The sequence below is a fragment of the Lipotes vexillifer genome, unplaced genomic scaffold (genome assembly GCF_000442215.2).
Source record: "Lipotes vexillifer unplaced genomic scaffold, Lipotes_vexillifer_v1.1 scaffold311, whole genome shotgun sequence".
Lineage (NCBI taxonomy): Eukaryota > Metazoa > Chordata > Mammalia > Artiodactyla > Lipotidae > Lipotes > Lipotes vexillifer.
The window spans coordinates 7,324,699-7,352,639 of record NW_006791012.1 but is presented as its reverse complement, the minus strand read 5'-3'; the positions used below and the strand labels follow the sequence as shown (position 1 = coordinate 7,352,639).

Genomic DNA, 27,941 nt, shown 5'->3' with positions numbered 1-27,941 from the left:
CCCAGCTCCACCCTTCACGGCGGGTGAGCAGACAAGCCTCTCGGGCTGGTGAGTGCCGGTCGGCGCCGATCCTCTGTGCGGGAATCTCTCCGCTTTGTCCTCCGCACCCCTGTGGCTGCGCTCTCCTCCGCGGCTCCGAAGCTTCCCCCTCCGCCACCCGCAGTCTCCCTAGGTCGCTTTATTAAAGCAGCTTAGTCTGTACTAAAACTAAGGGAGGGATAGATGATCTTATGATCACAAAACGTTTAGGCTGGGTGAGGACAGGAAGTGTAATGAAGTATTAAGTGAGATTGCCCATTCCACATAAAAGGCTTCAGGAAGAAACATCTGTACAATGCCAAAGAAAGATTCTTCCTCAGGCAAACGTCATTGAACCTAATGAGTTGGCTCTTTGACTTTGGACAAGTCACTTAAAACTTTCTGTTTGACCTTAAAATGAAGATAGAAGAAGTTATCTCTCAAGGATCCTTTCCAGCTCTGTCATTCTGTAAATGTATATTATTGGAGAGTGGTGAGGAAAAGCTTCACATGTTAAGTACCTAAGTTGATCCCTCAGAGATGGATGGTAGTATGTGGATTAACAGCAGGAGCAGTTATGGATGGAGTCCAGTAGTAGAGCTCTATTCTATCTCTGCTTGTAAATTGGTTAATTCTTAACTGATTTCATTTCTTTTGGTCAAACCTTGCTAAAAGCAAGAGGTGGCAGTCAAAAATAAACTCACATTCTGGCATTTTCTAAACCTCTTACCTTAGAGCCATAGGCTTGATAATCTGCCTTTCAAGTTAATGCAGGTGAAAATACACTTGGGAAGAGTCACCAGCCTGCAATTTGCTTCTAACCACCAATCCCATATGTATCTTAGATCTTAGTTATTGTAGCACATCACTTTCAGGGACTTTCTCTTTTAGGGAATACACTAAGTTTCTGTAAGCGAGACAAAACATTTTCCTTAGGTAGGCAGGCAGCCTAGGGCCTATTAGGCAGCTTTGCTTCACAAGGTAATTCAGGACCCAGGTTCCTTCTGTTAATTGCTTTGTAATCAATCCTGTATGGGTTGTTCTTGCCCTCATGGTTTAAGCTGGCTTACCACCATCACAACTGAGTTTCAGCTTGTGTGAAAGTGTTACTCGAAAACTGGGTTGCAGCAAGTAAGGAGAACACCAGGGAATCTCCCAAAGCAGTGTCTCTCGAACAGCAAAACTGGGGAAGTTTTAATCTAAGGGTACATGCATATTCATGAAGGAGCTTGAGCAGAGGAGGATTCAGCATAAAATTGGAGCAAAGGTCAACAGAGTCCAAGTCTTACTTGATTGAAGTCAGGAGGGTCAATATCATCATTCCATCCTTCACCTGGATGGGGGCCTTAGTTCCTGCAGAACTCAAAGGTATAATTATTATGTATATCCCTTGAGGAGGAACTAGGACTCTGCTTTATCACTGCACTTTCTTTGTTCCTGAGACCTTTTGTTCCCTTCAGATCATTAATTACTGAGTCATGTTCAAGGGCAAGCATCACAGCCATGCTTAGATCACAAAATGGCTTAGGCCCAATTGGCTTCTCTTATGTTCATAGCAGCACTATTCACAATAGCCAGGACATGGAAACACCCTAAATGTCCATCGACAGATGAACGGATAAAGAAGATGTGGTATGTGTGTGTGTGTATATATATATATATATATATATATATATATATATATATATATATATATATATTCCACAATGGAATACTACTCAATCATCAAAAAGAACGAAATAATGCTATTTTCAGAAACATGGATGGGCCTAGAGATTATCATACTAAGTGAAGTAAGTCAGAAAGAGAAAGACAAAAACCATATTGTACTACTCATGTGTGGAATCTAAAATATGATATAAATGAACTTATCCATGAAACAGAAACAGACTCAGAGACATAGAGAACAGACTTGTGGTTGCCAAGGGGAAAAGAGGGTGGGGTGGATTGGGAGTTTGGGATAGCAGATGCAAACTATTATATATAGAATGGATAAACAATAAGGTTCCACTGTATAGCACAGGGAATTATATTCAATATCCTGCCATAATGAAAAAGAATATGTGTGTAACTGAATCACTTTGCTGTACAGCAGAAACACAACACTGTAAATAAGCTATACTTCAATAAAATAAATTTTTTTAAAAAAGGAACACTGACATGTAGCATTTACCCTATAAGACTGAACTTTATACATCTGACTAGGTTCCCAGCAGTAGTCACCACAATAACACACTTGCTGAACATATTAATGTATGAAAACTCAACCTGTAACCTGTAAGGTCGGATGTTAACAAATGGCACCGCGAAACAGAGGAAAGCTTCAAGTGAGCTTTATTAGGGACCGCTCCCGGGCGAGGTTCACTGGTCGGGGAGAAAGGGGCCAGAGAAGTCGCACTCGGGCAAGGGTTGGGCAAGATTTCGGGGAGGAGGGAGGGGCACGATGCGGGGCGAGCCTGCGGAGGCAGAGGCCGGCATGACATTGCACCAGCCTGAGGCGCGCCGTGAGTTCTCCCTGGGAAGTTGTCCCTGGATCCCGGGATCCTGGCAGTGGCGGGCTGCACAGGCTCCCCGGAAGGGAGGTGTGGATAGTGACCCGTGCTCGCACACAGTCTTGTTAGTGGCGGCAGCAGCAGCCATGTTAACAAATGGCACCGCGAAACAGAGGAAAGCTTCAAGTGAGCTTTATTAGGGACCGCTCCCGGGCGAGGTTCACTGGTCGGGGAGAAAGGGGCCAGAGAAGTCGCACTCGGGCAAGGGTTGGGCAAGATTTCATAGGGGAAGAAGGGAAAGGGGTGTGGTGAATCTGGGAGGGCGCAGGGTATTCCTTATTTGGTGGTCTTTTCAGGTATCCTGGGGGACAGTTAGTCCCGCCCCTCGAAAGGCGGGAAGGCTGGGCCGGGTGCAAAGTCCCCAGGTCAGTTCCTGGAACTGGGTGGTCCGGAGAGTTTCGGTCTGATGCAACCTGTGTGATTGTGTTCCCCTGCCTCGGGCCAGTTGGCCTTACATAACCCAGAGATATTTACATTTTTCAAGAGATGCCTCCTGATGAAGACAATGCTTCACCCTAGATTCTTTTGATGTCGCTCAGATCATGCAATTTTCCCATTCTACCTAATCAGGTATACCAAAGACTCCAACAATTTCATCCAATTTTTATCTGAGTTCTTCTATCTCCCCTACGTTCCCCTTTCTTCTGGACTCAGAGTTGATCATGTAAGTTCTGGCTCGGGGCATCTGGTTGCTAAGAGACAAGACGCTGGTAGGGTGGCACGCTGCACTGCGACTAGAGTGAATGCGAGGTGGGGCCGGGGAGGAGGAAGGCAAAGGCTAGGCGCAGCGGCCAGTCGCAGCGGCCAGTCGCAGCGGCCAGTCGCTGCCGCAGCTCCTCGGCTCCCTCCCTCCCGGCAGGAGCTTGTCGTTCATTGGCTGCGCCGCAGAGGCGCTGGCCTACGATTGGCTGGCAGCTTCGATCCCCGCGCTCCCCGCCCCGCGGATCTGGTACCCTGCAGTCGCCTGCTAGCGGGCGGGGGTGGCTTGTGAGGGCACCGCGGCCGGTTCATGGCGCGGGCGGTACCGGCGTCTGCAGGTGACGGAGGCACAGCGAGGGCTGCCCCGGCGTAGAGGTGAGCGAGACGCCGAGGGGGCTCGGGTGCCGGTTGTGGGCGGGAAGTGTGGCGAGAGGCGGTACCGCTGGCAGCTAGCGGGTTCCCTCTGCGGCCTCCCCCCCTGGCCCGGGGTCCAGCTCGCCCAAAGTGCCTCCGAACGCCCCCACGCGCAACCCGCAGCCCTCCAGCCGTGCCTACTCCAGGTCCCCGAAGCCCGTCCAGCCCGCGAACCAGCTGAGGGAGCCCCCGCGTCTGCCTCTCGGCCTCGCCCCGGGTCCCTGCCCCGCATCTTCCCCTCTCTCGCCTAAGCTGCCCGCCCCGCGCCTTTGTCCGCCCCTCACCCGCTCAGCTCTCGGAGCTTCTACCCCTACGGGGGAGGCGGGGAGACCGCGAAGGTCTGGGCTGCCCCAAGGACGTGCTGCGCAGCGAGCCTCTGGGCCGACAGTTTGCAGGGCTTTGATCTATTCTTCCTAGGTTACAGCTGTGATTTTATTTTCCCCTTCACGATGAAAGCCAGCTGCTTCCGTTCTCATTCGTGGTCAGAAAGCCTGGGCACAAGGCTTATCTACCCTAGTGCGGAATAACTCTGTTATCCCCCACCCTCTGTTATGCCAGAGGCCTTTGACCTGCCCTACTGGCCGCCGTCGCTTCCCATCTTCCTCTGCCCAGGGGAAGAAGTCTCTGTCTACAAGACCCTTTTTCTGTTTGAAAAAAGAAAACGAAAATACAGATGCCAGTCGTGGACCTCTGTTTGGTCTTAATTACATTGGTTTTATTAATACATTTAAATAAACTACGATTGTGGGAATGGGGGAGAGGACATGAGGTGTGTTCTTCAAAAGTGTAGAGTATTAAACAAATAGAATTTTTATTTTTGGTAAATAACGCGTTTCACATTAAACTTTAAAATCTTTTTCATGTTTTATCATGAATGGGCGTAGATCTAGTAATAGTGTAGTTTGAGCTTCAGACTTTTTCTTATTGGCAGTTTTCGATAAGTCTATACTTCTTTACCAGAATGGGAGGCACTGTGACAGCTACTCAGAGAATTTATTAAGGGTTATCCATCAATGCTATACCTTTCATACTTACATTCTGACTTTAAGGGATGCTTTCTTGAACATTCGTTTAACTGGAATTAATACTGGGTAGTTTTCCCTTGCTTGATATGATTCAGTTGTGTAAAGAAAATGTTAACAGAAAATTTTTTTTTCATATTTAGATGATTTAAATTATTCTTAAATGTATATATTATAAATGAGTAGTATTATATTGGAAATACACATACAAGTTTTAATTATTTTATATGAACAGTATATTTGATTAGCTAACAGGTGCCTGCACATTGTAGGCCACAATAAATATTTTAGAAATTTTAAATGAATCTTTTTCGAAGCGAAGTAAAAAAACAGCACCCACGTCCTTTCCCTGAATTCTGTTTCAGACTAATTTTTATTGAGGCCCAAACAAATTGTAATAAAATACCCCATGCTCTAACATACTTCTCAAATTGCGTGGTATGAAAAGTGATGATGTGCTAGGCACACAAGTAGAGAACAGTGAAGTTCTGTAAAATCTATTTTCAGCTGGTCTCAAGGCATTGTTTTACAGTTCTTAAACTCATTTTTGGAAATTTTTATGCCAATAATGGCCAAAATAGGAAAAAAATAATAGCAATAATAAATTATTTATTGAGCACCTTTTGTATGCCAGGTAGTGTGTTATATATATTATCAAATCCTTACAATAACCTCAAAGGTAGGTATTATTTTCCTTACATTGTAGCCGAGACCACTGAAATCATAGGTTGTACTGCTGGAAATGGTAAACTAGATAAGAATCTGACTTTCTACTCATTTTGTTGAGACGGCTCCCTCCCTCCCGGCAGGAGCTTGTCGTTCATTGGCTGCGCCGCAGAGGCGCTGGCCTACGATTGGCTGGCAGCTTCGATCCCCGCGCTCCCCGCCCCGCGGATCTGGTACCCTGCAGTCGCCTGCTAGCGGGCGGGGGTGGCTTGTGAGGGCACCGCGGCCGGTTCATGGCGCGGGCGGTACCGGCGTCTGCAGGTGACGGAGGCACAGCGAGGGCTGCCCCGGCGTAGAGGTGAGCGAGACGCCGAGGGGGCTCGGGTGCCGGTTGTGGGCGGGAAGTGTGGCGAGAGGCGGTACCGCTGGCAGCTAGCGGGTTCCCTCTGCGGCCTCCCCCCCTGGCCCGGGGTCCAGCTCGCCCAAAGTGCCTCCGAACGCCCCCACGCGCAACCCGCAGCCCTCCAGCCGTGCCTACTCCAGGTCCCCGAAGCCCGTCCAGCCCGCGAACCAGCTGAGGGAGCCCCCGCGTCTGCCTCTCGGCCTCGCCCCGGGTCCCTGCCCCGCATCTTCCCCTCTCTCGCCTAAGCTGCCCGCCCCGCGCCTTTGTCCGCCCCTCACCCGCTCAGCTCTCGGAGCTTCTACCCCTACGGGGGAGGCGGGGAGACCGCGAAGGTCTGGGCTGCCCCAAGGACGTGCTGCGCAGCGAGCCTCTGGGCCGACAGTTTGCAGGGCTTTGATCTATTCTTCCTAGGTTACAGCTGTGATTTTATTTTCCCCTTCACGATGAAAGCCAGCTGCTTCCGTTCTCATTCGTGGTCAGAAAGCCTGGGCACAAGGCTTATCTACCCTAGTGCGGAATAACTCTGTTATCCCCCACCCTCTGTTATGCCAGAGGCCTTTGACCTGCCCTACTGGCCGCCGTCGCTTCCCATCTTCCTCTGCCCAGGGGAAGAAGTCTCTGTCTACAAGACCCTTTTTCTGTTTGAAAAAAGAAAACGAAAATACAGATGCCAGTCGTGGACCTCTGTTTGGTCTTAATTACATTGGTTTTATTAATACATTTAAATAAACTACGATTGTGGGAATGGGGGAGAGGACATGAGGTGTGTTCTTCAAAAGTGTAGAGTATTAAACAAATAGAATTTTTATTTTTGGTAAATAACGCGTTTCACATTAAACTTTAAAATCTTTTTCATGTTTTATCATGAATGGGCGTAGATCTAGTAATAGTGTAGTTTGAGCTTCAGACTTTTTCTTATTGGCAGTTTTCGATAAGTCTATACTTCTTTACCAGAATGGGAGGCACTGTGACAGCTACTCAGAGAATTTATTAAGGGTTATCCATCAATGCTATACCTTTCATACTTACATTCTGACTTTAAGGGATGCTTTCTTGAACATTCGTTTAACTGGAATTAATACTGGGTAGTTTTCCCTTGCTTGATATGATTCAGTTGTGTAAAGAAAATGTTAACAGAAAATTTTTTTTTCATATTTAGATGATTTAAATTATTCTTAAATGTATATATTATAAATGAGTAGTATTATATTGGAAATACACATACAAGTTTTAATTATTTTATATGAACAGTATATTTGATTAGCTAACAGGTGCCTGCACATTGTAGGCCACAATAAATATTTTAGAAATTTTAAATGAATCTTTTTCGAAGCGAAGTAAAAAAACAGCACCCACGTCCTTTCCCTGAATTCTGTTTCAGACTAATTTTTATTGAGGCCCAAACAAATTGTAATAAAATACCCCATGCTCTAACATACTTCTCAAATTGCGTGGTATGAAAAGTGATGATGTGCTAGGCACACAAGTAGAGAACAGTGAAGTTCTGTAAAATCTATTTTCAGCTGGTCTCAAGGCATTGTTTTACAGTTCTTAAACTCATTTTTGGAAATTTTTATGCCAATAATGGCCAAAATAGGAAAAAAATAATAGCAATAATAAATTATTTATTGAGCACCTTTTGTATGCCAGGTAGTGTGTTATATATATTATCAAATCCTTACAATAACCTCAAAGGTAGGTATTATTTTCCTTACATTGTAGCCGAGACCACTGAAATCATAGGTTGTACTGCTGGAAATGGTAAACTAGATAAGAATCTGACTTTCTACTCATTTTGTTGAGAGCATACTTCATTGGAAAGTTGCTGTCTCTCCTTTCATCTGTCACATTTATCTTTTTGAATCCATTTAATCTGAGGATTTTTGGAATGGTAACGTTACCACTACAAACATTATGTAGTATTATGTGCCAGGTAGTACTGTCCATATGTCCTCAAAAGTATGTGGGCTAGCTACTATTTTTCTTTGTTTTACAGATGAGGAAACTGAGGCATAGAGGTACGTAATCAGAACCAGATAATACCTTAAGTGGTAGAACCAGGACAAAAATTTGGGTAGTCTGGCTCCAGGGTCCATACCCAACATGATTCTGGCCCATCAACAAGGTACCTCTCTGGTTGCTAGGAAGCTGTGATTTTTAGAGTGCTTAGTGTTTTTCTTTGTTTCTTTTTAATGTTCATGCAGAAACATGTAGGATAACTTTATGATGTCTACCACCTGATGTCCTACATCAGTATTTTATGTAAACAATTACATAGTACTAATCATAGTTAACACTTAACTGAGAGCTTCTGCATTCCAACTCCCCATTCCAACATTTAAACATCTCACATAATCCTTAGCAGGATCCTAGGAGGTAGATACTGTTATTTTTTTTTTTTTCTTTTCTTTTTTTGCGGTACGTGGGCCTCTCACTGTTGTGGCCTCTCCCGTTGCGGAGCACAGGCTCCGGACGCGCAGGCTCAGCGGGCATGGCCCACGGGGCCAGCCACTCCGCGGCATGCGGGATCTTCCCGGACGGGGGCATGAACCCGTGTCCCCTGCATTGGCGGGCAGACTCTCAACCACTGCGCCACCAGGGAAGCCCGATACTGTTATTTTATGTTGCATCATATTTGTAAGGTGCTTTTATTGTCTTCAAAGTGCCTTCACAAAAATAATCCCTTTGATTATTTGTATGATGTCAAGTAGAGGTATTACCAGCACTTAATTTTTATTGCAGAATTTCAAATGACTTGCCTTGACTAACTTGTGTGGAGTTAAAACTCAAACCAGAGCTTCAGACTCCTATGTTCATTGCTTTTTCCACTATACTGGTCTCTCAGTGGATCTTTGCTTTATACTTCTTTTTTTTTTTTTGGCGGTACGCGGCCTCTCACTGTTGTGGCCTCTCCCGTTGAGGAGCACAGGCTCCGGACGCGCAGGCTCAGCGGCCATGGCTCACGGGCCCAGTCGCTCCGCGGCATGTGGGATCTTCCCGGACCGGGGCACGAACCCGAGTCTCCTGCATCGGCAGGCGGACTCTGAACCACTGCGCCACCAGGGAAGCCCCTGCTTTATACTTCTTGTCCTAAAATAGATAATATTTTTCCATAGGAACAGCTTATATTTGGAGATTATATTCCCAACCCAGATTCAACGTCAGTTAAGTCATAGATATGACTAGCTGTAAATCTTTGTCATTATTTTCATCTGTAAATTTATGTTCTGACTTTATATATAATGCCTGGCACATGGTGAGGCCTCAGTAAATGTTAAATTTCTTTTTTTTTTAAATTTCAGCTTTATTGAGATATAATCGACATAAATTCTCAAAATTTTCTAAATTTGAAGGGAGTAGCTTCTTTTTCTCTTCGATACCACAGCCTTCTCCCTCCCTTGCCTCACAAACAGCTTTCAAAATTGTTTCATTGAATCATAACTAACTTCAAAATGTTTAGACTCTCTCTCTACCCTAAGCCATCATTCCCAACTGCTGTCTCCCCTATACTCTCCTTCTAGAATATAATGGAAAGAGCATGGATTTGAGAGTCAGTTTTACCTGGATTTGAGTCTTTGATCTGCCTCTTACTAGTTCTGTGGCCTTGTACAAATTATTTAACTTTTCTGAATGTGTTTCTTCATCTTGTAAAATTGGGGAAAGCATCTATCTTATAGGGTTGTGGTGAGAATTGAAATAACTTACATAAAAGGCTTAGACCAGCTCCAGGCTCCTAGTAAATACTCAGTAAATAAGTTCTTAAAATTCTCTAAGGTTGAAGGAGGTAGCTTCTTTTTCTCTTTGGTACCGCGGCCTTACCCTCCTCCACAATACCAACAGCTATTATGTGTCCCTCCTCTGCCCCTGCTGGCTCCCCTCTGCTTTGGCTGTCAGCAAGTGATATTAAATGATGTTTGTCTGTTTGTATCCTCAACTCTCTACTCGTAAACTCCTACTAGTAAACTCCTTGAGGACAGGGACCATGCCATATTTATTATGGTATCCCCAATGCTTGGCTTATAGTTGGGACTCACTAAATGTTTATTGAGCGACATCCATTTGGAAAGCCTCCTAGAGACTTTTTTCTTGGTCATCCTGTTGCCTGAAGAGTTTGGACACACCCTTAGTCACTTGATTCAAGGTCTTCTGGATTGAACCAGAGGATGTGTGATGGTAGGAGACAGGGTGGGGAGCCAGATGAAGAAGCAGGCGAAGCCTCCACTCTGCAGGTGTGAGTGCATGTGTGTATGTGTGTGGAGGTGCCTTGGCTTTTTATATATGAGAGTCAGGGTGTTTGTTTGGGTGTGTGTAAGGGTTAAACCTTATCAGGCCAGTTATCACATTGCTTCTGAAGATAAGGAATAAGGACTTTACAAAAAATGTTTCAAACATATATAAACAATGCTAATTACATTTGTTGATATACTCTCCCCACCATATATAACTCATAATCACATGCGTAGTAACAATGATTATGCTTACCCTAAAATGTCAGATTAACTTAATTCTAAGTTTCGTTTGATTACATCAGTCAAAATTAAGTATACTCAGCCTCCATTGTTTATAGCATGAACATTCACTCACAGAGAAATAAAGGAAATATGGCTTAGGACTGCAATGAAATTATCATTCTTTTTAACTAGCTTTTTTTTTTTTTCACAGTTTAGTTCTACCATCTATGAACTGCTAATCAAAATACAGATCAGGCATACATAAGGATATTTTTTTAAGGAATATATATTGTATTCAACTTTTTCTCTCAACATATTATTATGAAAAATTTTAAACATACAGCAAAATCAAAAGAATTTTATAGTGAACACTTGTATACCCGTCACTTATATTCTACCCTTAACATTTTATCATACTTTTTTAATCACATATTTACCCATCTGTCCATCCTTCTATCTATCTATCCACCCATCCATAATATTCAAATGCTGTTATATTTGAAGAGATTTGAGCTATATATTCTGTTTTGATTTTAGGTCAGTTTTATCTTTCCTTTATGTAGTAGTAGATAATTCTTAGGAATGAATTATAACTGATTTATAATGTTCTGAAAACATTTGGATTTCAGATGTAAATAAATCTATTTGTCTTCTCTGTCTCTAGTTCCAAAAGATGAGTCATGGATATTCAGAAAACAACAATTTCCTAAACAATAACAACCAAATGGTGTTGGACATGATCCTTTACCCATTAATTGGGATCCACCAGACCATCAACTGGGAATCAGTGGCAAGGCTTGTGCCTGGATTAACACCCAAAGAAGTAAGTAACGGTCTTCCAGGTATCTACTGAAAAGAGATCAGAAAAAGTGATCAATTTAAAGGAATAACTGTTATACTAAGAAGAAATATTTGAGTTTTACATATTCATATGCACATATAAATACTGAATATACATACATATGATACAATTTGGCTAAATATAATCTATGTAAATTATATGATATATTAACCCACCTGGTATGTTTAAATTCAACCTTATCTTAAATGTTTACAACTGAATGGGTAGATAACATTTTTGTAAATCCAGTTTTATTAAATTGCTAATGCTAATGCTTTTCAAACTTGAGTAATGTACAGACCTTTTTAAAGGAAAAAAAACTTGAAAACTGCCAATGATGACTTAAATTATTATAGTGGAAATTAAATGTGCACTAACAATACTGGGTATAAACACACCTATATGATCATAAACCAAATTTACATTTTATAGACAAGTGAAAACTCAAACCAACACAATTCAAACTAATAAGCTTACTTAATGTGATTAGTAAGAGTGTTTTGCTGAAATTAAATTGCAGATTATAATGCAAATATTTGTGTAGCCTCTTGTTGCGCAAATTTTTTTGCATTTAGCCTGTACTGCCATGTGCCCTTCAAAGCCTTTACTCTTTCTCCACTTTTCTCTTTAACCCTCTACCGTGAAGCTGTGTGTTGTGCCAGGACATTACTTGCCTTCCCTTGGCACTAACACATCTCTTCTCTATACCAGGTTTCTTCTCCACATTGTCCTTTATTAAAATTAGCTGTGGGGGCTTCCCTGGTAGCGCGGTGGTTGAGAATCTGCCTGCTGATTCAGGGGACATGAGTTCGAGCCCTGGTCTGGGAAGATCCCACATGCCGCGGAGCAACTAAGCCCGTGCGCCACAGCTACTGAGCCCTCGCACCTAGAGCCTATGCTCCACAACAAGAGAAGCCACCGCAGTGAGAAGCCCGCACACCACAACGAAAAGTAGCCCTTGCTCACTGCAACTAGAGAAAGCCCGCACGCAAAAATAAAGACCCAAAAGCAGCCATAAATAAATAAAAAAATAAATAAATAGTAAAAAAATAAAATTAGCCGTGGACAATTAAAATATTTCTTGGTACCAACTTAATTTACAACAGAAAAGTGAATAGGCACGGAAATATTCTGTCATCCTAATGACCTGGATGATTTTATTAATGTTATCCTCAGAATCAAAACTCACAATCTAAAAACTCTTCTAGGGAACTCTTAGGTTTCTGGTAATTCATCTATGCACCTAGTTGGAGAAACACTGACTTCAGAATGTTTTACTATTAAAAGGAACCCTAAAGTGGATGAGTTGTCTCAGATTTCTAGAAGTAGAAAGGACATTAGTGATTTTACCCAGTAGGTTTTAAGCATATGCACCACTTCCTGGCCCATAATATACACTCAATAAATACCTATAGGATCAGTGAATGAACCAAATTCTACCCTCTTCTTTTACAGCTGAGAAAACCAGTACCCACAGGGATTACTTGCCCTCAGTTGTTATAGGTCTTTGTGAAATGATGAGGGAATTTATTATCAAGTGTATATTATCATTCCCTAATCTATACTTTTTCATCTTTTGGAATTTTACGTGTTAGGTTTTAAAACAAGGCAAACCTGTGAATTTGACTATTTTTCCAACTTTTTATTGTGAATATTTTCAAACATATAGAAAAGTTAACAGAATGGTATAGCATCCCTATATCCTTTTTTTGGAGTCAGCAATTCTAGGTGTTTGCTTGATCTCTTTATGTAACTTTTTTTTTTTTGACATTTAGAAGTAAGTTTCAGACATCACGATACTTCATAGACTGTAGCATACATCTTAAAATAAGGATATTATTGCATAACTACAGTACCATGATCAAACCTAAGAAAATTAACAATAACTCCATCTTATCATCTAATATCCACTGCATATTCAAATTCACTCAGTTGAGAACTTTTTTTTTTGTGGCTGCACTGTGCGGCTTGCAGGATCTTAGTTCCCTGACCAGGGATCGAACCCGTGCCCCCTGTAGTGGAAGCACGGACCCCTAACCACTGGACCACCAGGGAATTCCCAAGAAATTATTTTTTTAACTAAAATGCAACTAAATGTGAATCAGACTATTTTTAAGTAATGTTAATTTTTTTTTTTTTTCGCGGTACGCGGGCCTCTCACTGTTGTGGCCTCTCCCGTTGCGGAGCACAGGCTCCAGATGCACAGGCTCAGTGGCCATGGCTCACAGGCCTAGCCGCTCCGCAGCATGTGGGATCTTCCCGGACTGGGGCACGAACCCATGTCCCCTGCATTGGCAGGTGGACTCTCAACCACTGCGCCACCAGGGAAGCCCAGCAATGTTAATTTTTAATTAATTTCTTATTACTAAACAAGACATATCCTCAAAGAATACACACACAAACATAACACACACACACAAGGAAACAAGTGAAAAATCAGAATTATAAATATGACCCTACCTAAAGTAAGCTGTTGAAACCTTGTATATGTCCTTCCAGATTCTTTTCAATTCATATATGAATTCTTAAAAGTGGACATGTAACAAATGTACTACTTTGCTGCTTTGTTTTTCACTTAGCATATTGTAAACATCTTTACGTGTCAGTTGCTAGAGTTCTACATTTGATGACAGTATACTGTTATTTGAGCTAAATCATAATTTATTGAACCTTTTATTGGATATTTAAGCTATTGTTGCCAACTTTTGACTACTGTAACAACTATCTTATTCTTTTCTTAGGGGATAATCTCAGAAGCAGAATTGCTTCGTTAGAGGGCATGTGCATTTTTAAGGCTTTTGTTACATATTGTCCACTGGAAGGGTCATCCATGTTGTACTCCAGTCAAAATAGCTGAGTGCCTGATCCTTGCATTATATATATCAAGTGTTATTTCTCTGTGTGTCTTTTCAAAATTCTTATTTATATGTAAATAAATAAATATATGATTTTAATGTTATCTCATCACAGTTTTCATTTCCCTTTCTTTAAATCCTAAAAGATGAATGTTTTTTTTTTTGTTTTTTTTTTCTTGCGTTATGCGGGCCTCTCACTGTTGTGGCCTCTCCCCTTTGCGGAGCACAGGCTCCGGACGCGCAGGCTCAGTGGCCATGGCTCACGGGCCCAGCCGCTCCGCGGCATGTGGGATCTTCCCGAAACGGGGCACGAACCCGCGTCTCCTGCATCGGCAGGCGGACTCTCAAGCACTGCGCCACCAGGGAAGCCCAAGATGAATGTTTTATATTTTATTGTTCCATATCCTTTTTCTATTTGTAAATTTGTTGTTTTGTTACTAGTTTAATAACAGTTTTCTATGTATTGAATATATTAACCCTTAATCTAGCTTATTTTTCTCAGTTTTTTTTCAGCCTATAAGTTATTAATGATAGTCTCTTGTATACACATGTTTAAAAGTTTATGTTAAAAATCTGTGAATCTTTTACTTTGATGTTCTCCTTTTTTGTCATGTTTAGAAACCTTCTCAACCTAAAGACTGTGTATAATATAAAATCACCTACATTTTGCTGACTACTTTTTATTTTACATTTAAATCTTGACTCCACTTGGAATTTTTTTTTTTAATTATTTTTTTGGCTGTGTTGGGTCTTCATTGCTGCACGCTGGCTTTCTCTAGTTGTGGCTAGTGGGTGCTACTCTTTGTTGTGGTGCGCGGGCTTCTCATTGCCGTGGCTTCTCCTGTTGCGGAGCATGGGCTCTAGGCACGCGGGCTTCAGTAGTTGTGGCACATAGGCTCTAGAGTGCGGGCTCAGTTGTTGTGGCGCACAGGCTCTAGAGCGCAGGCTCAGTAGTTGTGGCACACGGGCTTAGTTACTCTGCGACATGTGGGATCTTTCCAGACCAGGGCTCGAACCTGTGTCCCCTGCATTTGGCAGGCAGATTCTTAACCACTGTGCAACCAGGGAAGTCCCTGGAATATTTTTAGTTTTAACTTTTTTCCTAATGAGTAGTTAGTTGTCTCAACATTTATTGAATAGTCCATTCTTTATTACTGGTTTGAAATTTTACCTTCAGATCTATTTCTCGACTTACCATTCTAATCCACTGATCTCTCTATCTAATCCTATTGACTGTTACGTACTGACTTATTTCCAATATTGTTTTACTATCTGGTGGACAAAAAGAAACTATATATATATATTTTTTAAGGTTTATTTATTATTTATTTAATTTATTTTTGGCTGTGTCAGGTCTTAGTTGCAGCACGCGGGGTCTTTGTTGAGGCATATGGGATCTTTTCATTGTGGCGTGTGGGTTTTCTCTTCTCTAGTTGTGACACGCAGACTCCTGGGTGTGTGGGCTCTGTGGTTTGTGGCATGCAGGTTCTCTAGTTGAGGTGCGCGAGCTCAGTAGTTGTGACGTGCAAGCTTAGTTGCCCCATGGCATGTGAGATCTTAGTTCCCTGACCAGGGATCAGACCCGCGTCCCCTGCATTGGAAGGCGGATTCTTTACCACTGGACCACCAGGGAAGTCCCAAAAATTAAATATTTTTAAAGTTTCTTGAATGTTCTCTTAATCTCCAGATTTTTTTTTTTTCATTTTGAAGCTGACCTGTTGGTATTTTGGAAGTGGAGAAAGGGTGAATTAAAATTTTCTAGATAAGCATTTACCTTAGCTAAAATAATGTATCTAATTTTTCCAAAGTGACTATACCATTTTACATTTTCACCAGCAATGTATGAGGGTTCCAATTTCTCCACATCCTTGCCAACACTTTTATTATGTCTTTTTTATTATGGCCATCCTAGTGTGTGTGAAGTGTTAACTCATTATGATTTTGATTTGCATTTTCCTAATGGCTAATGATGTTGACCATCTTTTAATGTGCTTATAGGCCATTTATAGAGCTTCTTTGGAGAAATGTCTATTCATATCCTTTGCCCATTTTTCAATTGCATTATTTGTCTTTTTATCATTGAGTGGTAAGAGTTCTTTATGTATTCTAGATACAAGTCCCTTGTCAGATATGTGATTGGTAAATATTTGCTCCTATTTTGTGGACTGTCTTTTCATTTCCCTGATGGTGTCCTTTGAAGTACAAAGTTTTAAATTTTAATGAAGCCTAGTATATCTAATTTTTCTTTGTTGCTTGTGTTTTTAGTGTTTAAGAAACTATCACCTACCCAAGGTCATGAAGATTTTTACCTATATTGCCTTCTAATAATTTTATAGTTTTAGCTCTTATACTTAGTCTTTGATCTCTTTTGAGCTAATTTTCTTATATGGTGTGAGGTAGGGGGTCCAACCTTTCTTTTGCATATAGATATCATGTAATTTTTGCTTAAACACAAAAGAAGATTTAACAATATACTTTAAATTATTCACAGTTCACTTGCTTTTTGTTTAAGCAATCGTGTTCATTTCAAATATTCAGGTTTCATAATTTTCTTATTTCATAAGTATTAGGAATTGTTGTAAGCTTTGTTAAATAAGATAAACCTACATTCAGTTTCCAGTATAGCTATAAGCATTACCTAAAAGATATCAGAAGAATCTACAGTTTAAAAGCCTACCTAGAGCTTCCCTGGTGGCACAGTGGTTAAGAATCTGCCTGTCAATAAAAGGGACATGGGTTCGAGCCCTGGTCTGGGAAGATCCCACATGCCGCGGAGCAACTAAGCCTGTGCGCCACAACTTCTGAGCCTGCGCACCTAGAGCCTGCGCTCCGCAATGAGAGAAGCCACCGCAATGAGAAGCCTGCGCACTGCAATGAAGAGTAGCCCCTCATCGCTACAACTAGAGAAAAGCCCGCTAGCAGCAACAAAGACCCAATGCAGCCAAAAATAAAAAATAAATAAAATAAATTTATATTAAAAAAAAAGTCTACCTAACCACTTTCTCTGTTACAAAAAATAAGCTCATTTTGTAGGAAAAATGGATTCAGTTAAATCACTTATATTCTTTATCCTATAGATGTACCTGTGTACCTGTACATTCTTCTAATCATTACAGCATTTTTTTTCTTTGCCAGGCCTTCATCACTGCTTTTTTCAGTCCTCATACAAAAATATTTTCTGTTTCTCATTTATCATATTAATTATTTTTATTTAATTTTAAGACTTTGCTTAAAGAGGTGGGCATACATACTGAGTATAATATTTTAGTCTAAACTTATGTATCTTTTTGTTTTGTTTTTGTTTATTCTTTTGGCTGCACCATGGAGCATGTGGGATCTTAGTTTCCTGACCAGGGATCAAACCCATGTCTCCTGCAGTGGAAGCATGGAGTCTTAACCACTGGACCGCCAGGGAAGTCCTACACTTACATGTCTTTTAAATTCATTTTCAAAGGACTAAGCCTTGAATAGGGATTTCTTTGTAGTAATAGTACTATAGTACTATTAGTAAACAATCTTTTCTGAAAATGGTGCTTAATATCTAGTGGGTACTTGATAAATTATTGTGTAATAAATGAATGATGCCATACCCGATGCATTATTCACATAACATATACGTGTATACGTGATATATATTTTTCTCCTTTTGCACCTCCCAGATTCCTTGGTCTGCTATGCAGTTTGCCACCCACGTTGCTACTGATGGAGATTTAAACATGAATGTTATAGAAGTATTGTTTGACCAAGACCCACATTAAGGAAGGCATTTTATGTTGTGACGTAGTACACACTTAGAAATGACATTTTCATGAAGGACTACTTAGCCTTATTATGCTTAATGCACTCTTGATATTTTCTAATCTATTGTATTTTATTTCTTTTTTTTTATTTGCTAATCTGGACTTTTCTAAATTGATTCCGTGACTAACAATGGGTTAAGGGAAAACACTGTTATAGAACAAACTGCCAAAATATGTGGCCATGAAGTGTTACTACAGTATTTTGTGCATGGCGGACCTCACTGTTAGTAAGAACAAAGACTCATTATTTTAATAAAGAAGATCTAGTGTCACAAATCAGATACTTTTTGTTTTCTTTTTCTTTGAAGGTTAGAATTTGGTCTTGTTCCTGGTGGAAATTCAGTGTGAAAATAAAAGCCAAGTTTTTAACTAAATTATTAAAATTATCAACTGATGATAGACGTAGACCGTGGGGAAATATGGTTGATAAAGGCATTCTTCATTTTTCTACAAAAGCATAAGTACATTATGCCTTTGAGTTAAAGCATATTTTTTTAAAGAACTACCCTGAATTTTAAAAAAGAAAAAAGTAAGTCAGAGGCTTTCATGTATTGAAATGTGCGCTAATTTTCTAGATGTTACCCAAGATATTCACTTATAAAAAATGATTTAAAACGCCCCAGACATGCATTTCCTTCCTGTATATCATTACAGTGTGCAAAGAGGTTTGATGAACTGAAGAACAGTGGAAGCTCACCTGTGGACAACCACTATAGTCCCCTCATGGCTGCTGGAGAGAGTCCTGTTGAAACTTTAGCCACGTATATCAAATCCTCGCTTCTTGGCACACAAAGAGAATTTCAGGAGACTCCAGTTGGTCAGGATGCAGTTTCTAAAACAGGTAAGGTTTTAAAAACAAAATGCAGTGCTTGTCCTTACGACAATTCTACAAGATATTATGCATTCCCATCAACTTTTCTTTATTTAAAGGCTAATAGAAACATGAATAGAAAAATCTATTAGTATTTTCCTGAGCTTTAGAAATTTGTCTTTGCTGTATTTAAAAAAAAAGTGTAGATGTTAACATACAGGTCAAACACTATTACCAAAAAAAGCTTTTTACTTTATCAAAATTTACTACTCCAGTCCATTAGCCTATTTATGTTATGTTGTAAATTTTAAAGGGATTTGACCTGTACCTTTTACTTAATTTTTTTTTTTTACTGGGAGAATCTTGCTTGCCTCTCATGTTATCTTTGCTACAGCTCCCCTCTATTGGAGTCAGCAATAGCTTCAGATGACATAGCAGCAGTGTAGAAGTGATGTTTTCCACAACTTCATTGGAAATAATAACTGGTTTTAGAAATCTTCAGTGTAGTGAATTATTTTAATTTCAGCAGCAGCAGAGTATTGATATAAAAATTTGCTTCAGGAAGAGAAAACTATATTGTAGGCTTTTGAAAATTTGACCCCATCCCTACACACCATGTTAGTATTTTTTAAATCTTCAGTGTAATGTTAGCAATTTGTGATCCTTTTTTTGTAGTTTTTTTCCATATACCTTTAGAAATATTAAGGCACCTGACAAAGTACCATCTTTAAGTACTCTTGGAAACCATGAATTTATAGTATAACCATTCAATAAGTAAAAACCCATTCTCAGTTAGAAATGCTAACCTCCCCCCTTTGTTTTTGTATGTGTTTGTTTCTGTATTTAAAGGAAGACATAGTATAGCTTCCACAAGGAATTGTTCTTCAGAAAGTGAAAATTGTACTACTCATAATGGTGGAGAAAAGACTGAAGAATCTGAAGGGTAGGAGGCTGGTTCTTTGCTAGATAAGCTTTAATATGAATATCAACTTTAAATTATAAAAATATGATTGCTAATTTTATATATCAGTTACCATAATTTAGGAATTTCACATTACGCAATTGCTGAAATAATTGAAATGAGGGTAGTTGATGTGTTGAACTATAAACAATTGCTTGATAGGTAAACGTATGGCTTATTCATATAAATTGGACAACAGTTTTCCACTTTAAAAATTCATTTTCATCTTGTATTAGAAATAACATCTATTAACATAAACTTTTGAAAAGTGAATTTTAAAACCCAAAGAAAAGTCTCTGCCATTAGTTCTCCAACTTTATTAAAGAAACTGGATGTGTGTTTTAGAACTATTTGAATATAATTACTCATTGTAGAAATATTTAAAAATTAAAATACATCTTTCAATATAATGCAAGTTTTGATAATTTTGTATTGTTTTGTGTATTTTACATATAATAAACTGCACATATTTAAGTATTCACTTTGATGAGTTTTAGCCATATAACCAATGAAGATAAAGAACATTTTCATCATCTCTAAAAGCTCCTTTGTATATTTTCAGTTCTGATAGTTTTTTATAACAGCTTTATTGATATATAATTCACATACCATAACATTTATCCTTTTGAAAAGTTCTGGAGATGGATGGTGGTGATAATTGCACATCAATATGAGTGCACTTACTGCCAGTGAACTGTACATTTAAAAATGGCAAATTTTGGGGCTTCCCTGGTGGCGCAGTGGTTGGGAGTCCGCCTGCCGATGTGGGGGACGCAGGTTCGTGCCCTGGTCCGGGAGGGGCCCGCATGCCACGGAGCGGATGGGCCCGTGGGCTGTGGCCGCCTGGCCTGCGCGTCCGGATCCTGTGCTCCGCGGCGGGGGGAGCCGCATCGGTGGGAGGCCCGTGTACCGCAAAAAAAAAAAAAAAAAGGCAAATTTTATGTTATGTGTGTTTACCACAATAAAAAAATTCACCCTTTTATAGTTTAGTGAATTTTAGTTCATTCACAAAGATTTTTTTTTTTCGGCCGTACCACGTGGCTTAGTTCCCTGACCAGGGATTGAACCCACGCCCCCTGCATTGGAAGCACAGTCTTAACCACTGGACTGCAGGGAAGCCCCCCTCACATAGATTTTTAACTGATAGGTTTTGGGTATGGCACAAAAATTTATCTGATTAATTAATTAGGATTATCTAATTTCATGTTGTGGCCCAAAAAGCCACAGAAATTTCATACTTCATTATACCAGCCATTACCTGTTTATATTTTGACCACAATTTCTTTGAAAGAACAACTTGCAAAGTTACTTAAATTCCTTTGACTTTGACAGAGCATTGATTATTAATCCTTTTTCTGTAGCCAGTTTTGTTTCAAATGTAATTTCTCTGTATTAAAATTTTTTGTTCAATTAAACACACATTAAATTCATATTATAGGGTAGTCTGTCACTTCCTATCTAATCTCTTCCTTTTGTAATGACATGAAGGCAGTTATGGATCACACTAGTGTTTCTTTTTGTGGTGATGTAATTTTCAAGGGCATATAAATTCAAGGAGTATAGAATTTTTGAAGCAATCTTTCTGATGCATCATCTAAACTTATTCTTAGATTGTTTTTTAAATATGTAAATAAGCATGTTGTAGTCTTAATTTTTTAACCACATTTACTAATTTATATTTATTGAATGCCTAGAAACAAGCTTTCTTGCTGTTAAAAATAACAAAGTAGCTATGCTAATTTTTTGATACTTCAATGAATAATTTTAACCGTTTCTCCTATTAATAGTAAGAAAATTTTAGTATTTAATCTATATCTCCGTCCCATACCCATTACCATGTAAAAGTGTTGTTTTATGTTCCTCACAAGAATTAGAATGTATAATTTAATTTTTCTTTGTGAATTGGTATTTTTAAAAACATTATAATTAACTTATAATTTGAAAATAAATTTAAAACCCTGTAAATTATAAGTTCTGTAGTAAAAATATTTTTGTTTTATTAAATCAATAGCTTAACTAAAATTAGTCAATTTTCAGATACAGATCAGGTTAGCAAGACACTTATGAAAACTTCTGAATGTCAAACCCTGTAAAACTGATGTGTGGTTAAAACCTTGAAAAATATCTTGTTCTCATACTTCCAATAAATGTCAATATTATTGGCTCCTCTTCTAAAATTCTAATAATTTCATTTCTGTGTAACATTTTTTATGAAGGCCAAACATGGTGATCCATGTATGTGATGAAGCAAAAAACTTGAAAGAAGATTTTATTTGCCCACGAGATCTTTTGATATCAGAAATGAAGTACTTTGCTGAATATTTATCTGTGGACGCCCAGCGCTGGGAAGAGGTGGACATTTCAGTTCATTGTGACGTTCACATTTTCAACTGGTTGATAAAATATGTTAAAAGGAACACTAAGGAGAATAAAGATTGTGAGATGCCCACTTTAGGTAAAAGACAATCTATTGCTTATTTTGTAGTGCAATTTTTGTGTCAGCTGGAAGTTGCTTCAGGCCAAACATGAAGTGTGGAAAATTGTTCAAACATTAGTATTTATGCTCAGATTAGTAATCACCTTTTAGGAAACTGATACCTCACCCTTTGTAAGCCAATTATAGTGAATTTATGGCAAATGGACAGGTCTCTAGATCAGCTATTTTCACTGTATGGTACAGTGACCGACCACTGGAGTCCTAAAGATCCTTTTAGAGGATCCACAAGGTCAAGAGAATCTGCTTAATAATGCCAGTATGTTGCTTGTCTTTCTCTCTGTGTTGACATTTGTTCAGATGGTGCAGAAGTAATGGAGGATAAAACTGTTGGACCTTTAGCACACATCAAGGAAGGAGCATCACACTGTATTAGTGGTCACTGTGTTCTTCAACACCATGTGCTCATAGGAAAAAAGAAAACAAAAAAACAGTTTCACTTAAGAATATCCTTGATGAGGCAGCAAAAATTACTAATTTTATTAACTCTTGACTCTTGAGTATACATCGTTTTGATATTCTGTGTAATGACGCAGGAAGTGCATTGCTGCTGCACACCAAAGTATGATGGCTGTCTGAAGGAAAAGCATTTATTTGTACAGTTGCTTGAGTTGCAAACTAGCTGCTTTTTTATGAAACCATTTTTACTTGGAAGAATGGCTGACAAGTTATGGTTATTCAGACTTAGGCATTTGGCAGATATTTTCTTTCTCTCTCTTTTTTTTTTGGCCACACCACGCAGCTTGCAGGATCTCAGTTCCCTGACCAGGGATTGAACCCAGGCCACGACAGTGAAAGCCCAGAATCCTAACCATATGGCCACCAGGGAACTCCCCAGACAAATATTTTCTTGAAAATGAATTCAATGAGCCAGTCAATTAAAGGGAAACAACTAACAATATTTGTTGCCAGTGATAAAATTCAAGCTTTCAAGTGAGACTTAGAGTATTGGAAAACTTGTATCTGCTTGCATGTGCTTGAGAGTTCCTCAATATTTAAAGATGTTTCTGATGAGACTGGTGAGATTTTGTGTGTGTGTGTGTGTGTGTAGTGTGCAATGAAATATTTCAACATTTGGAAGATTTGCATAACTCAGTGAACCAATATCTTCCTAATAACCAATGCATGATGTTAAAAAAAATCATGCATGGTTTGAAGGTCCACTCAAAGTACAAGATAAATCAGTGGATTTGAGATAGCAGAATAGGAAAAGTTCATTGATATGATTTCAATTCCCATTGCAACTAACCTTTAAGAAAGACTACTCACAAATTCAATGTGGAAACAGATACAAGAGAATCTAGCTGTCTTCCCTTAAGTCATACATTGAAGAGATTTATAAAAAAATGTCAAACTGTTATTTTCACCTATTTTTTTGTTTCTATTGGAAAATATAGTTATTTTTCATAAAATATGTTAATATGTAATTAGTTCATTATTTTTAAGTGAATATTTTTTTAAAATTTCTGTTTTAATTTCCAATATGGTAAATACTGATAGATATAACCCACATAAACAAAAGCTCTCCAGGAATTTCAGTTTTTAAGATTTTTTTAAAGGGGTCTTGAGAGCAAAAGTTTGAGAACCAGTGTTCTAGAGGATCAGAAGACTAATTACTAAGTAATCTTTTTGGGGCATTGACTTGTATAGGAAATCACACTGGTGGTTTAATAAAGTCTGTGCACGAGAATTGCAATTTACAGTAGTAGCAAAATATTTCTAGACTCTTGTTAGTAAATAAACCTATACTGACAGTATGTAAGAAGTCTTATGAGGAAGTTCATAATTCGATACATTTTTGTGACCAAATTAATAAAAAAGTTTTCTAATGGTCCTTAAAATGACAAAATTGCGGGCTTCCCTGGTGGCGCAGTGGTTGGGAGTCTGCCTGCCGATGCAGGGGACACGGATTCGTGCCCCGGTCCGGGAGGATCCCACGTGCCGCGGAGCAGCTGGGCCCGTGGGCCATGGCCGCTGGGCCTGCGCGTCCGGAGCCTGTGCTCGCAGCGGGAGGGGCCGCAGCAGTGAGATGAGAGGCCCCCCGAACCCAAAAAAAAAAAAAAAAAAAAAATTACAAAATTGCTAACTCAAAATTTTCAACCAGTCAGAGCCCAGAGATTCCAGACCATGCAGATATGTATGTGTGAAATAAAAATCAAAATACGTAGAGAGAAAAAAATTACTGTTTGATCTAGTATGTTTAAGAACATAGTACAGGTTAAAAAAGTGGTGCAAAACTGGTGTCTCTGTAATCTTGGACATTAAATCAGTGGCTACAAATGTAAGGTTTTATAAAAGCAGTCTTTATTCTAACTAGGAAAACTACCAAAACGCTTAATTAAATTGCTAATAATCCAGACCTTGTGTCTTAATTGGAATGGGTTATATTATAGTTTCCTGAGGAACTTTTTCACCAGCTCCTTCCTCCCTTTACCATTGCTCTTTGAGAACCTTTAATCTAGAATTGTTACTTAAGGAAAGATTGGGATTACTTATTTTAATCATTGCCTGCATAGTCCTTTATTTAGGAGGATTGTCTTAGTACTATAATGGTAAAAATCACAGTTTTTTCCTTTTTCTTAAAAATATACCTCATGGGAGATGACTGAAGTTGTTTTACTAAAATGATAGATAGCATCAGCCGGCATCCCCCATTCCCTGGTTGTGCCTCCGAAGTCTGCCTTTAGGAAGTAATTTTGCATTTCTGCAATAGTAAATTTTATATTATCTTTCAGAATCTTTTAAATTAAGTATTTGTTCATAACAGTCATTTGAACCACATTTGAAGTAGCTTCACTGTCATTTTTGTGTGATGAGTTATATTCACAACTTGAATTATCTTTTTCCCTGGTTTAGTTAAGGAGGAGTTAGCATATATCATATCTTTAGCTGGAGTCTTTTTACTTGCTATGAATCTAATTCCAAGGCAAATTTACTATGCATTTTCTCTATACTGTAAGTTTTAACATTGCATTTTCTTTCTTTCATGTATATAAGCCATAGTAAGGTTTTATTAAATTGTTCTTATTAAAGTAACATCCTCTTTTAAGGTGAGAAGGGCCTGTTCTAAGGAGATTGAGGTACAAATCCAAAGGAGAATTTAATTTTTCTCTCTTTTTTTTTAGAGCCAGGAAACGTCATTTCAATTCTTATTTCTTCAGAATTTTTGAAAATGGATTCATTAGTAAGTATTAATAAGAGATTCAAGTTCTTCTATTCACCCATACTTGATTTAACATATAACTTGATGTTTCCTTCAAATATCTAGAAAATTCTAAGACATCTTCCTGAAGTAGTTGTTAATTCAAGAGTGTGATTCATTAGAATAAACTGCTGGTGTTTGGAGGTACGTTGTTCTATTAGGAAGGCTATTGTTAAGGCTACTATGTATCATTAGTATATGGTGCCTATAAAACAAACAATTTATCCTCAAGGGAGGAGTTAGCTGTTGCATTAGGTGAAACTAAACAGAATTAATTTTACCCCAAAAGGGATTTTGCTCTGAAACCAAATTAAATGAAAACTAATTGGAATACACTTGTTTTACTATTAAAGTAATTGGTTTAAGCATGTTTTACTTATTTGTGTCTTTCATTTATAGTTCAGCGAATTAAGAACAAATACCCAACTACTAAATAATGTAATTTTGTATGTGTAAACCACATGCTCATGTCTGTTGTTTAAGAATAGTTGATAAAACATAAAAGCATATACATATACATATCAAGCTGTAACATTAAATATATTTGTTTTTCTTCTTTTTCCTTTTATTTAATAAATTTCTTTATTGTTCAAATGTTTTTTATATGTTTTTGTGGTTTAAATTAACATTTAAATGAATATTTGCTTTTAACCTCTGGTAAAACTAAGCAGAGCAAAATACCCCTTTGCTGTGTTAACAGATGTGAAGTTTATTTGTTTGAAGTTTTATTAGTTCCCTGTATTCTTTGTACTCCTTAGTCCTTCTCCTTTCAGTTGTTGGTATTTATTGCTTCAGGTGAGGGTTATAGAAAAAAGCAGAGACTAAAAGAGTCTCTGAGTTTTGATTTTTGAAATCTAAGCCCTAAAGGATGATTTTTATGCCATAGCAAAATATTTAGAAGAATGCATAATTAACCATTGCTGTTTTTCCCCAAAACCCAAATCTACCTCAAAAAGTAAATACATACACCTCACAGTGAAGAAAGGGAAAGAAAGTCAGAGAGCAAGCACAACACAACTGAGAAAACCCTGAAGTGACTGAAATTGTGTTTCTGCCACTCAGAGAGACGGAGGCTTAAAATTATCACTAAGTTTAGTTATAGGAAGTCACATATCTTGTACCCTTGAGTTTGTGGACTAAAATTTATATCTGCCACAGTCATGAAAGATGTTCATTACATTATTGTTTGAAATATTCTAAGTAGTGTGAAAATTATTTTTCTAGCTATGTTTGTACAAATTTGACCTGCTAGACCACTTTGGAACAGTGCAGATTAACCCAAATAGGCAGAACTAAGTTATTGTGTAGCAATACATGGATTAGGCTTTTAATGAATCTTATCTTTGAAAAGTATTGATATGACATTATCCTTTATGCGACTGTCTTCAATATTCATTTTCTATTGTGTTTTTTGTTTAGGTTGAACAATGTATTCAGTATTGCCACAAAAATATGAATGCCATAGTAGCTACCCCATGCAACATGAATTGTATTAATGCAAATCTTCTTACACGTATAGCTGATCTATTCACACACAGTGAAATTGATGATTTAAAGGACAAGAAAGATAAGTTTAGGAGGTAATTTTTAAATTTTAATTTAATTAATTTATTTTTTTAAAACTTTTGGTGGCACCGCACGGCATGTGGGTCTTAGTTCCCTGACCATGGATCAAACCTGCACCCCCTGCAATGGAAGCACAGAGTCTTAACCATTCGATCACCAGGGAAGTCCCTAAATTTAATTTTAAAAGTAATGTTCCTATTAGAAGAAATGTATTATTTCTATTTCATTTTAGTAAAAATTCTATATTTAGAATATATTTAGAAATCTATTTCCATTTTATTTTATTTTATTTATTTATTTATTTTTTGCGGTACGTGGGCCTCTCACTGTTGTGGCCTCTCCCGTTGCGGAGCACAGGCTCCGGACGCGCAGGCTCAGCGGCCATGGCTCATGGGCCTAGCCACTCCGCGGCATGTGGGATCTTCCCAGACCGGGGCATGAACCCGTGTCCCCTGCATCAGCAGGCGGACTCTCAACCATGGCGCCACCAGGGAAGCCCTCCATTTTATTTTAAATGAAGTAAAATATATCCTGAGCCAGTGGCTCAGGTAAAAATTAGTAATTAAATTGGTTACTCTGAATAAGGCACATATAAGCAGATTGTGGTGGTGAATTATGTTAAAAATTATTAAGACAGGCCTTAGTATAAAGGGGAAGAGTGATATGAGATGAGGTCAGCAGCACTTAGGGGCTGTGTAAGTCATAGCAAGGAGTGTATACTTTATTCTAGTTGGAATGGAAGCAGAGGAGTGGCATGATCTGATTTGTTTTTAAGAGCTCAGTCTATTCTGTGTGGAGAATAGACTATAAGAAGCAAGACCTATTAGAAGTCTAGTGCAGCAGTCTAGTGAGAGATGAAAGGCTTTGGACTAGAGTGGAGGCAGGGGAGCTTGAAGGAAGTAGATGGATTCAGAATATGTTAATAGAAAGATTTGACAGATTTTCAAATGGAATGATGTGGGAAGAGAGAAAGTATTTTAGGATAATTACTAGGTTTTAAGGTTGAGCAACTAAGTGTGCTAGTTTCATTAATAGAGAGGGCAATGACTGGGGTGAGGGGAATCAGGAGATGGGTTTGGGTCTTGTTAAGATTATTTAATATATTTAATATACTTCTTGGACACACAGGTAGGATGGCAGGAGATAGTTGGATATGTAAGTCTGAAGTTTAGGTCAGAGGTCAAGG

General features: G+C 38.8%; 1 protein-coding gene across 1 annotated transcript in view; it reads left to right on the top strand.

Annotated features, from left to right (window-relative positions):
• The first annotated feature begins 10,895 nt into the window (after positions 1–10,895).
• The window catches only part of SANBR (SANT and BTB domain regulator of CSR), a 69,586-nt gene continuing 52,540 nt past the window's right edge, over positions 10,896–27,941 (top strand). The window contains 6 exon segments of the mRNA XM_007464140.1: positions 10,896–11,048; positions 18,376–18,562; positions 19,382–19,475; positions 21,710–21,948; positions 25,113–25,171; positions 26,609–26,769. Of these exon segments, the coding sequence (XP_007464202.1) occupies positions 10,899–11,048; positions 18,376–18,562; positions 19,382–19,475; positions 21,710–21,948; positions 25,113–25,171; positions 26,609–26,769 (890 nt within the window). The 5' untranslated portion in view covers positions 10,896–10,898.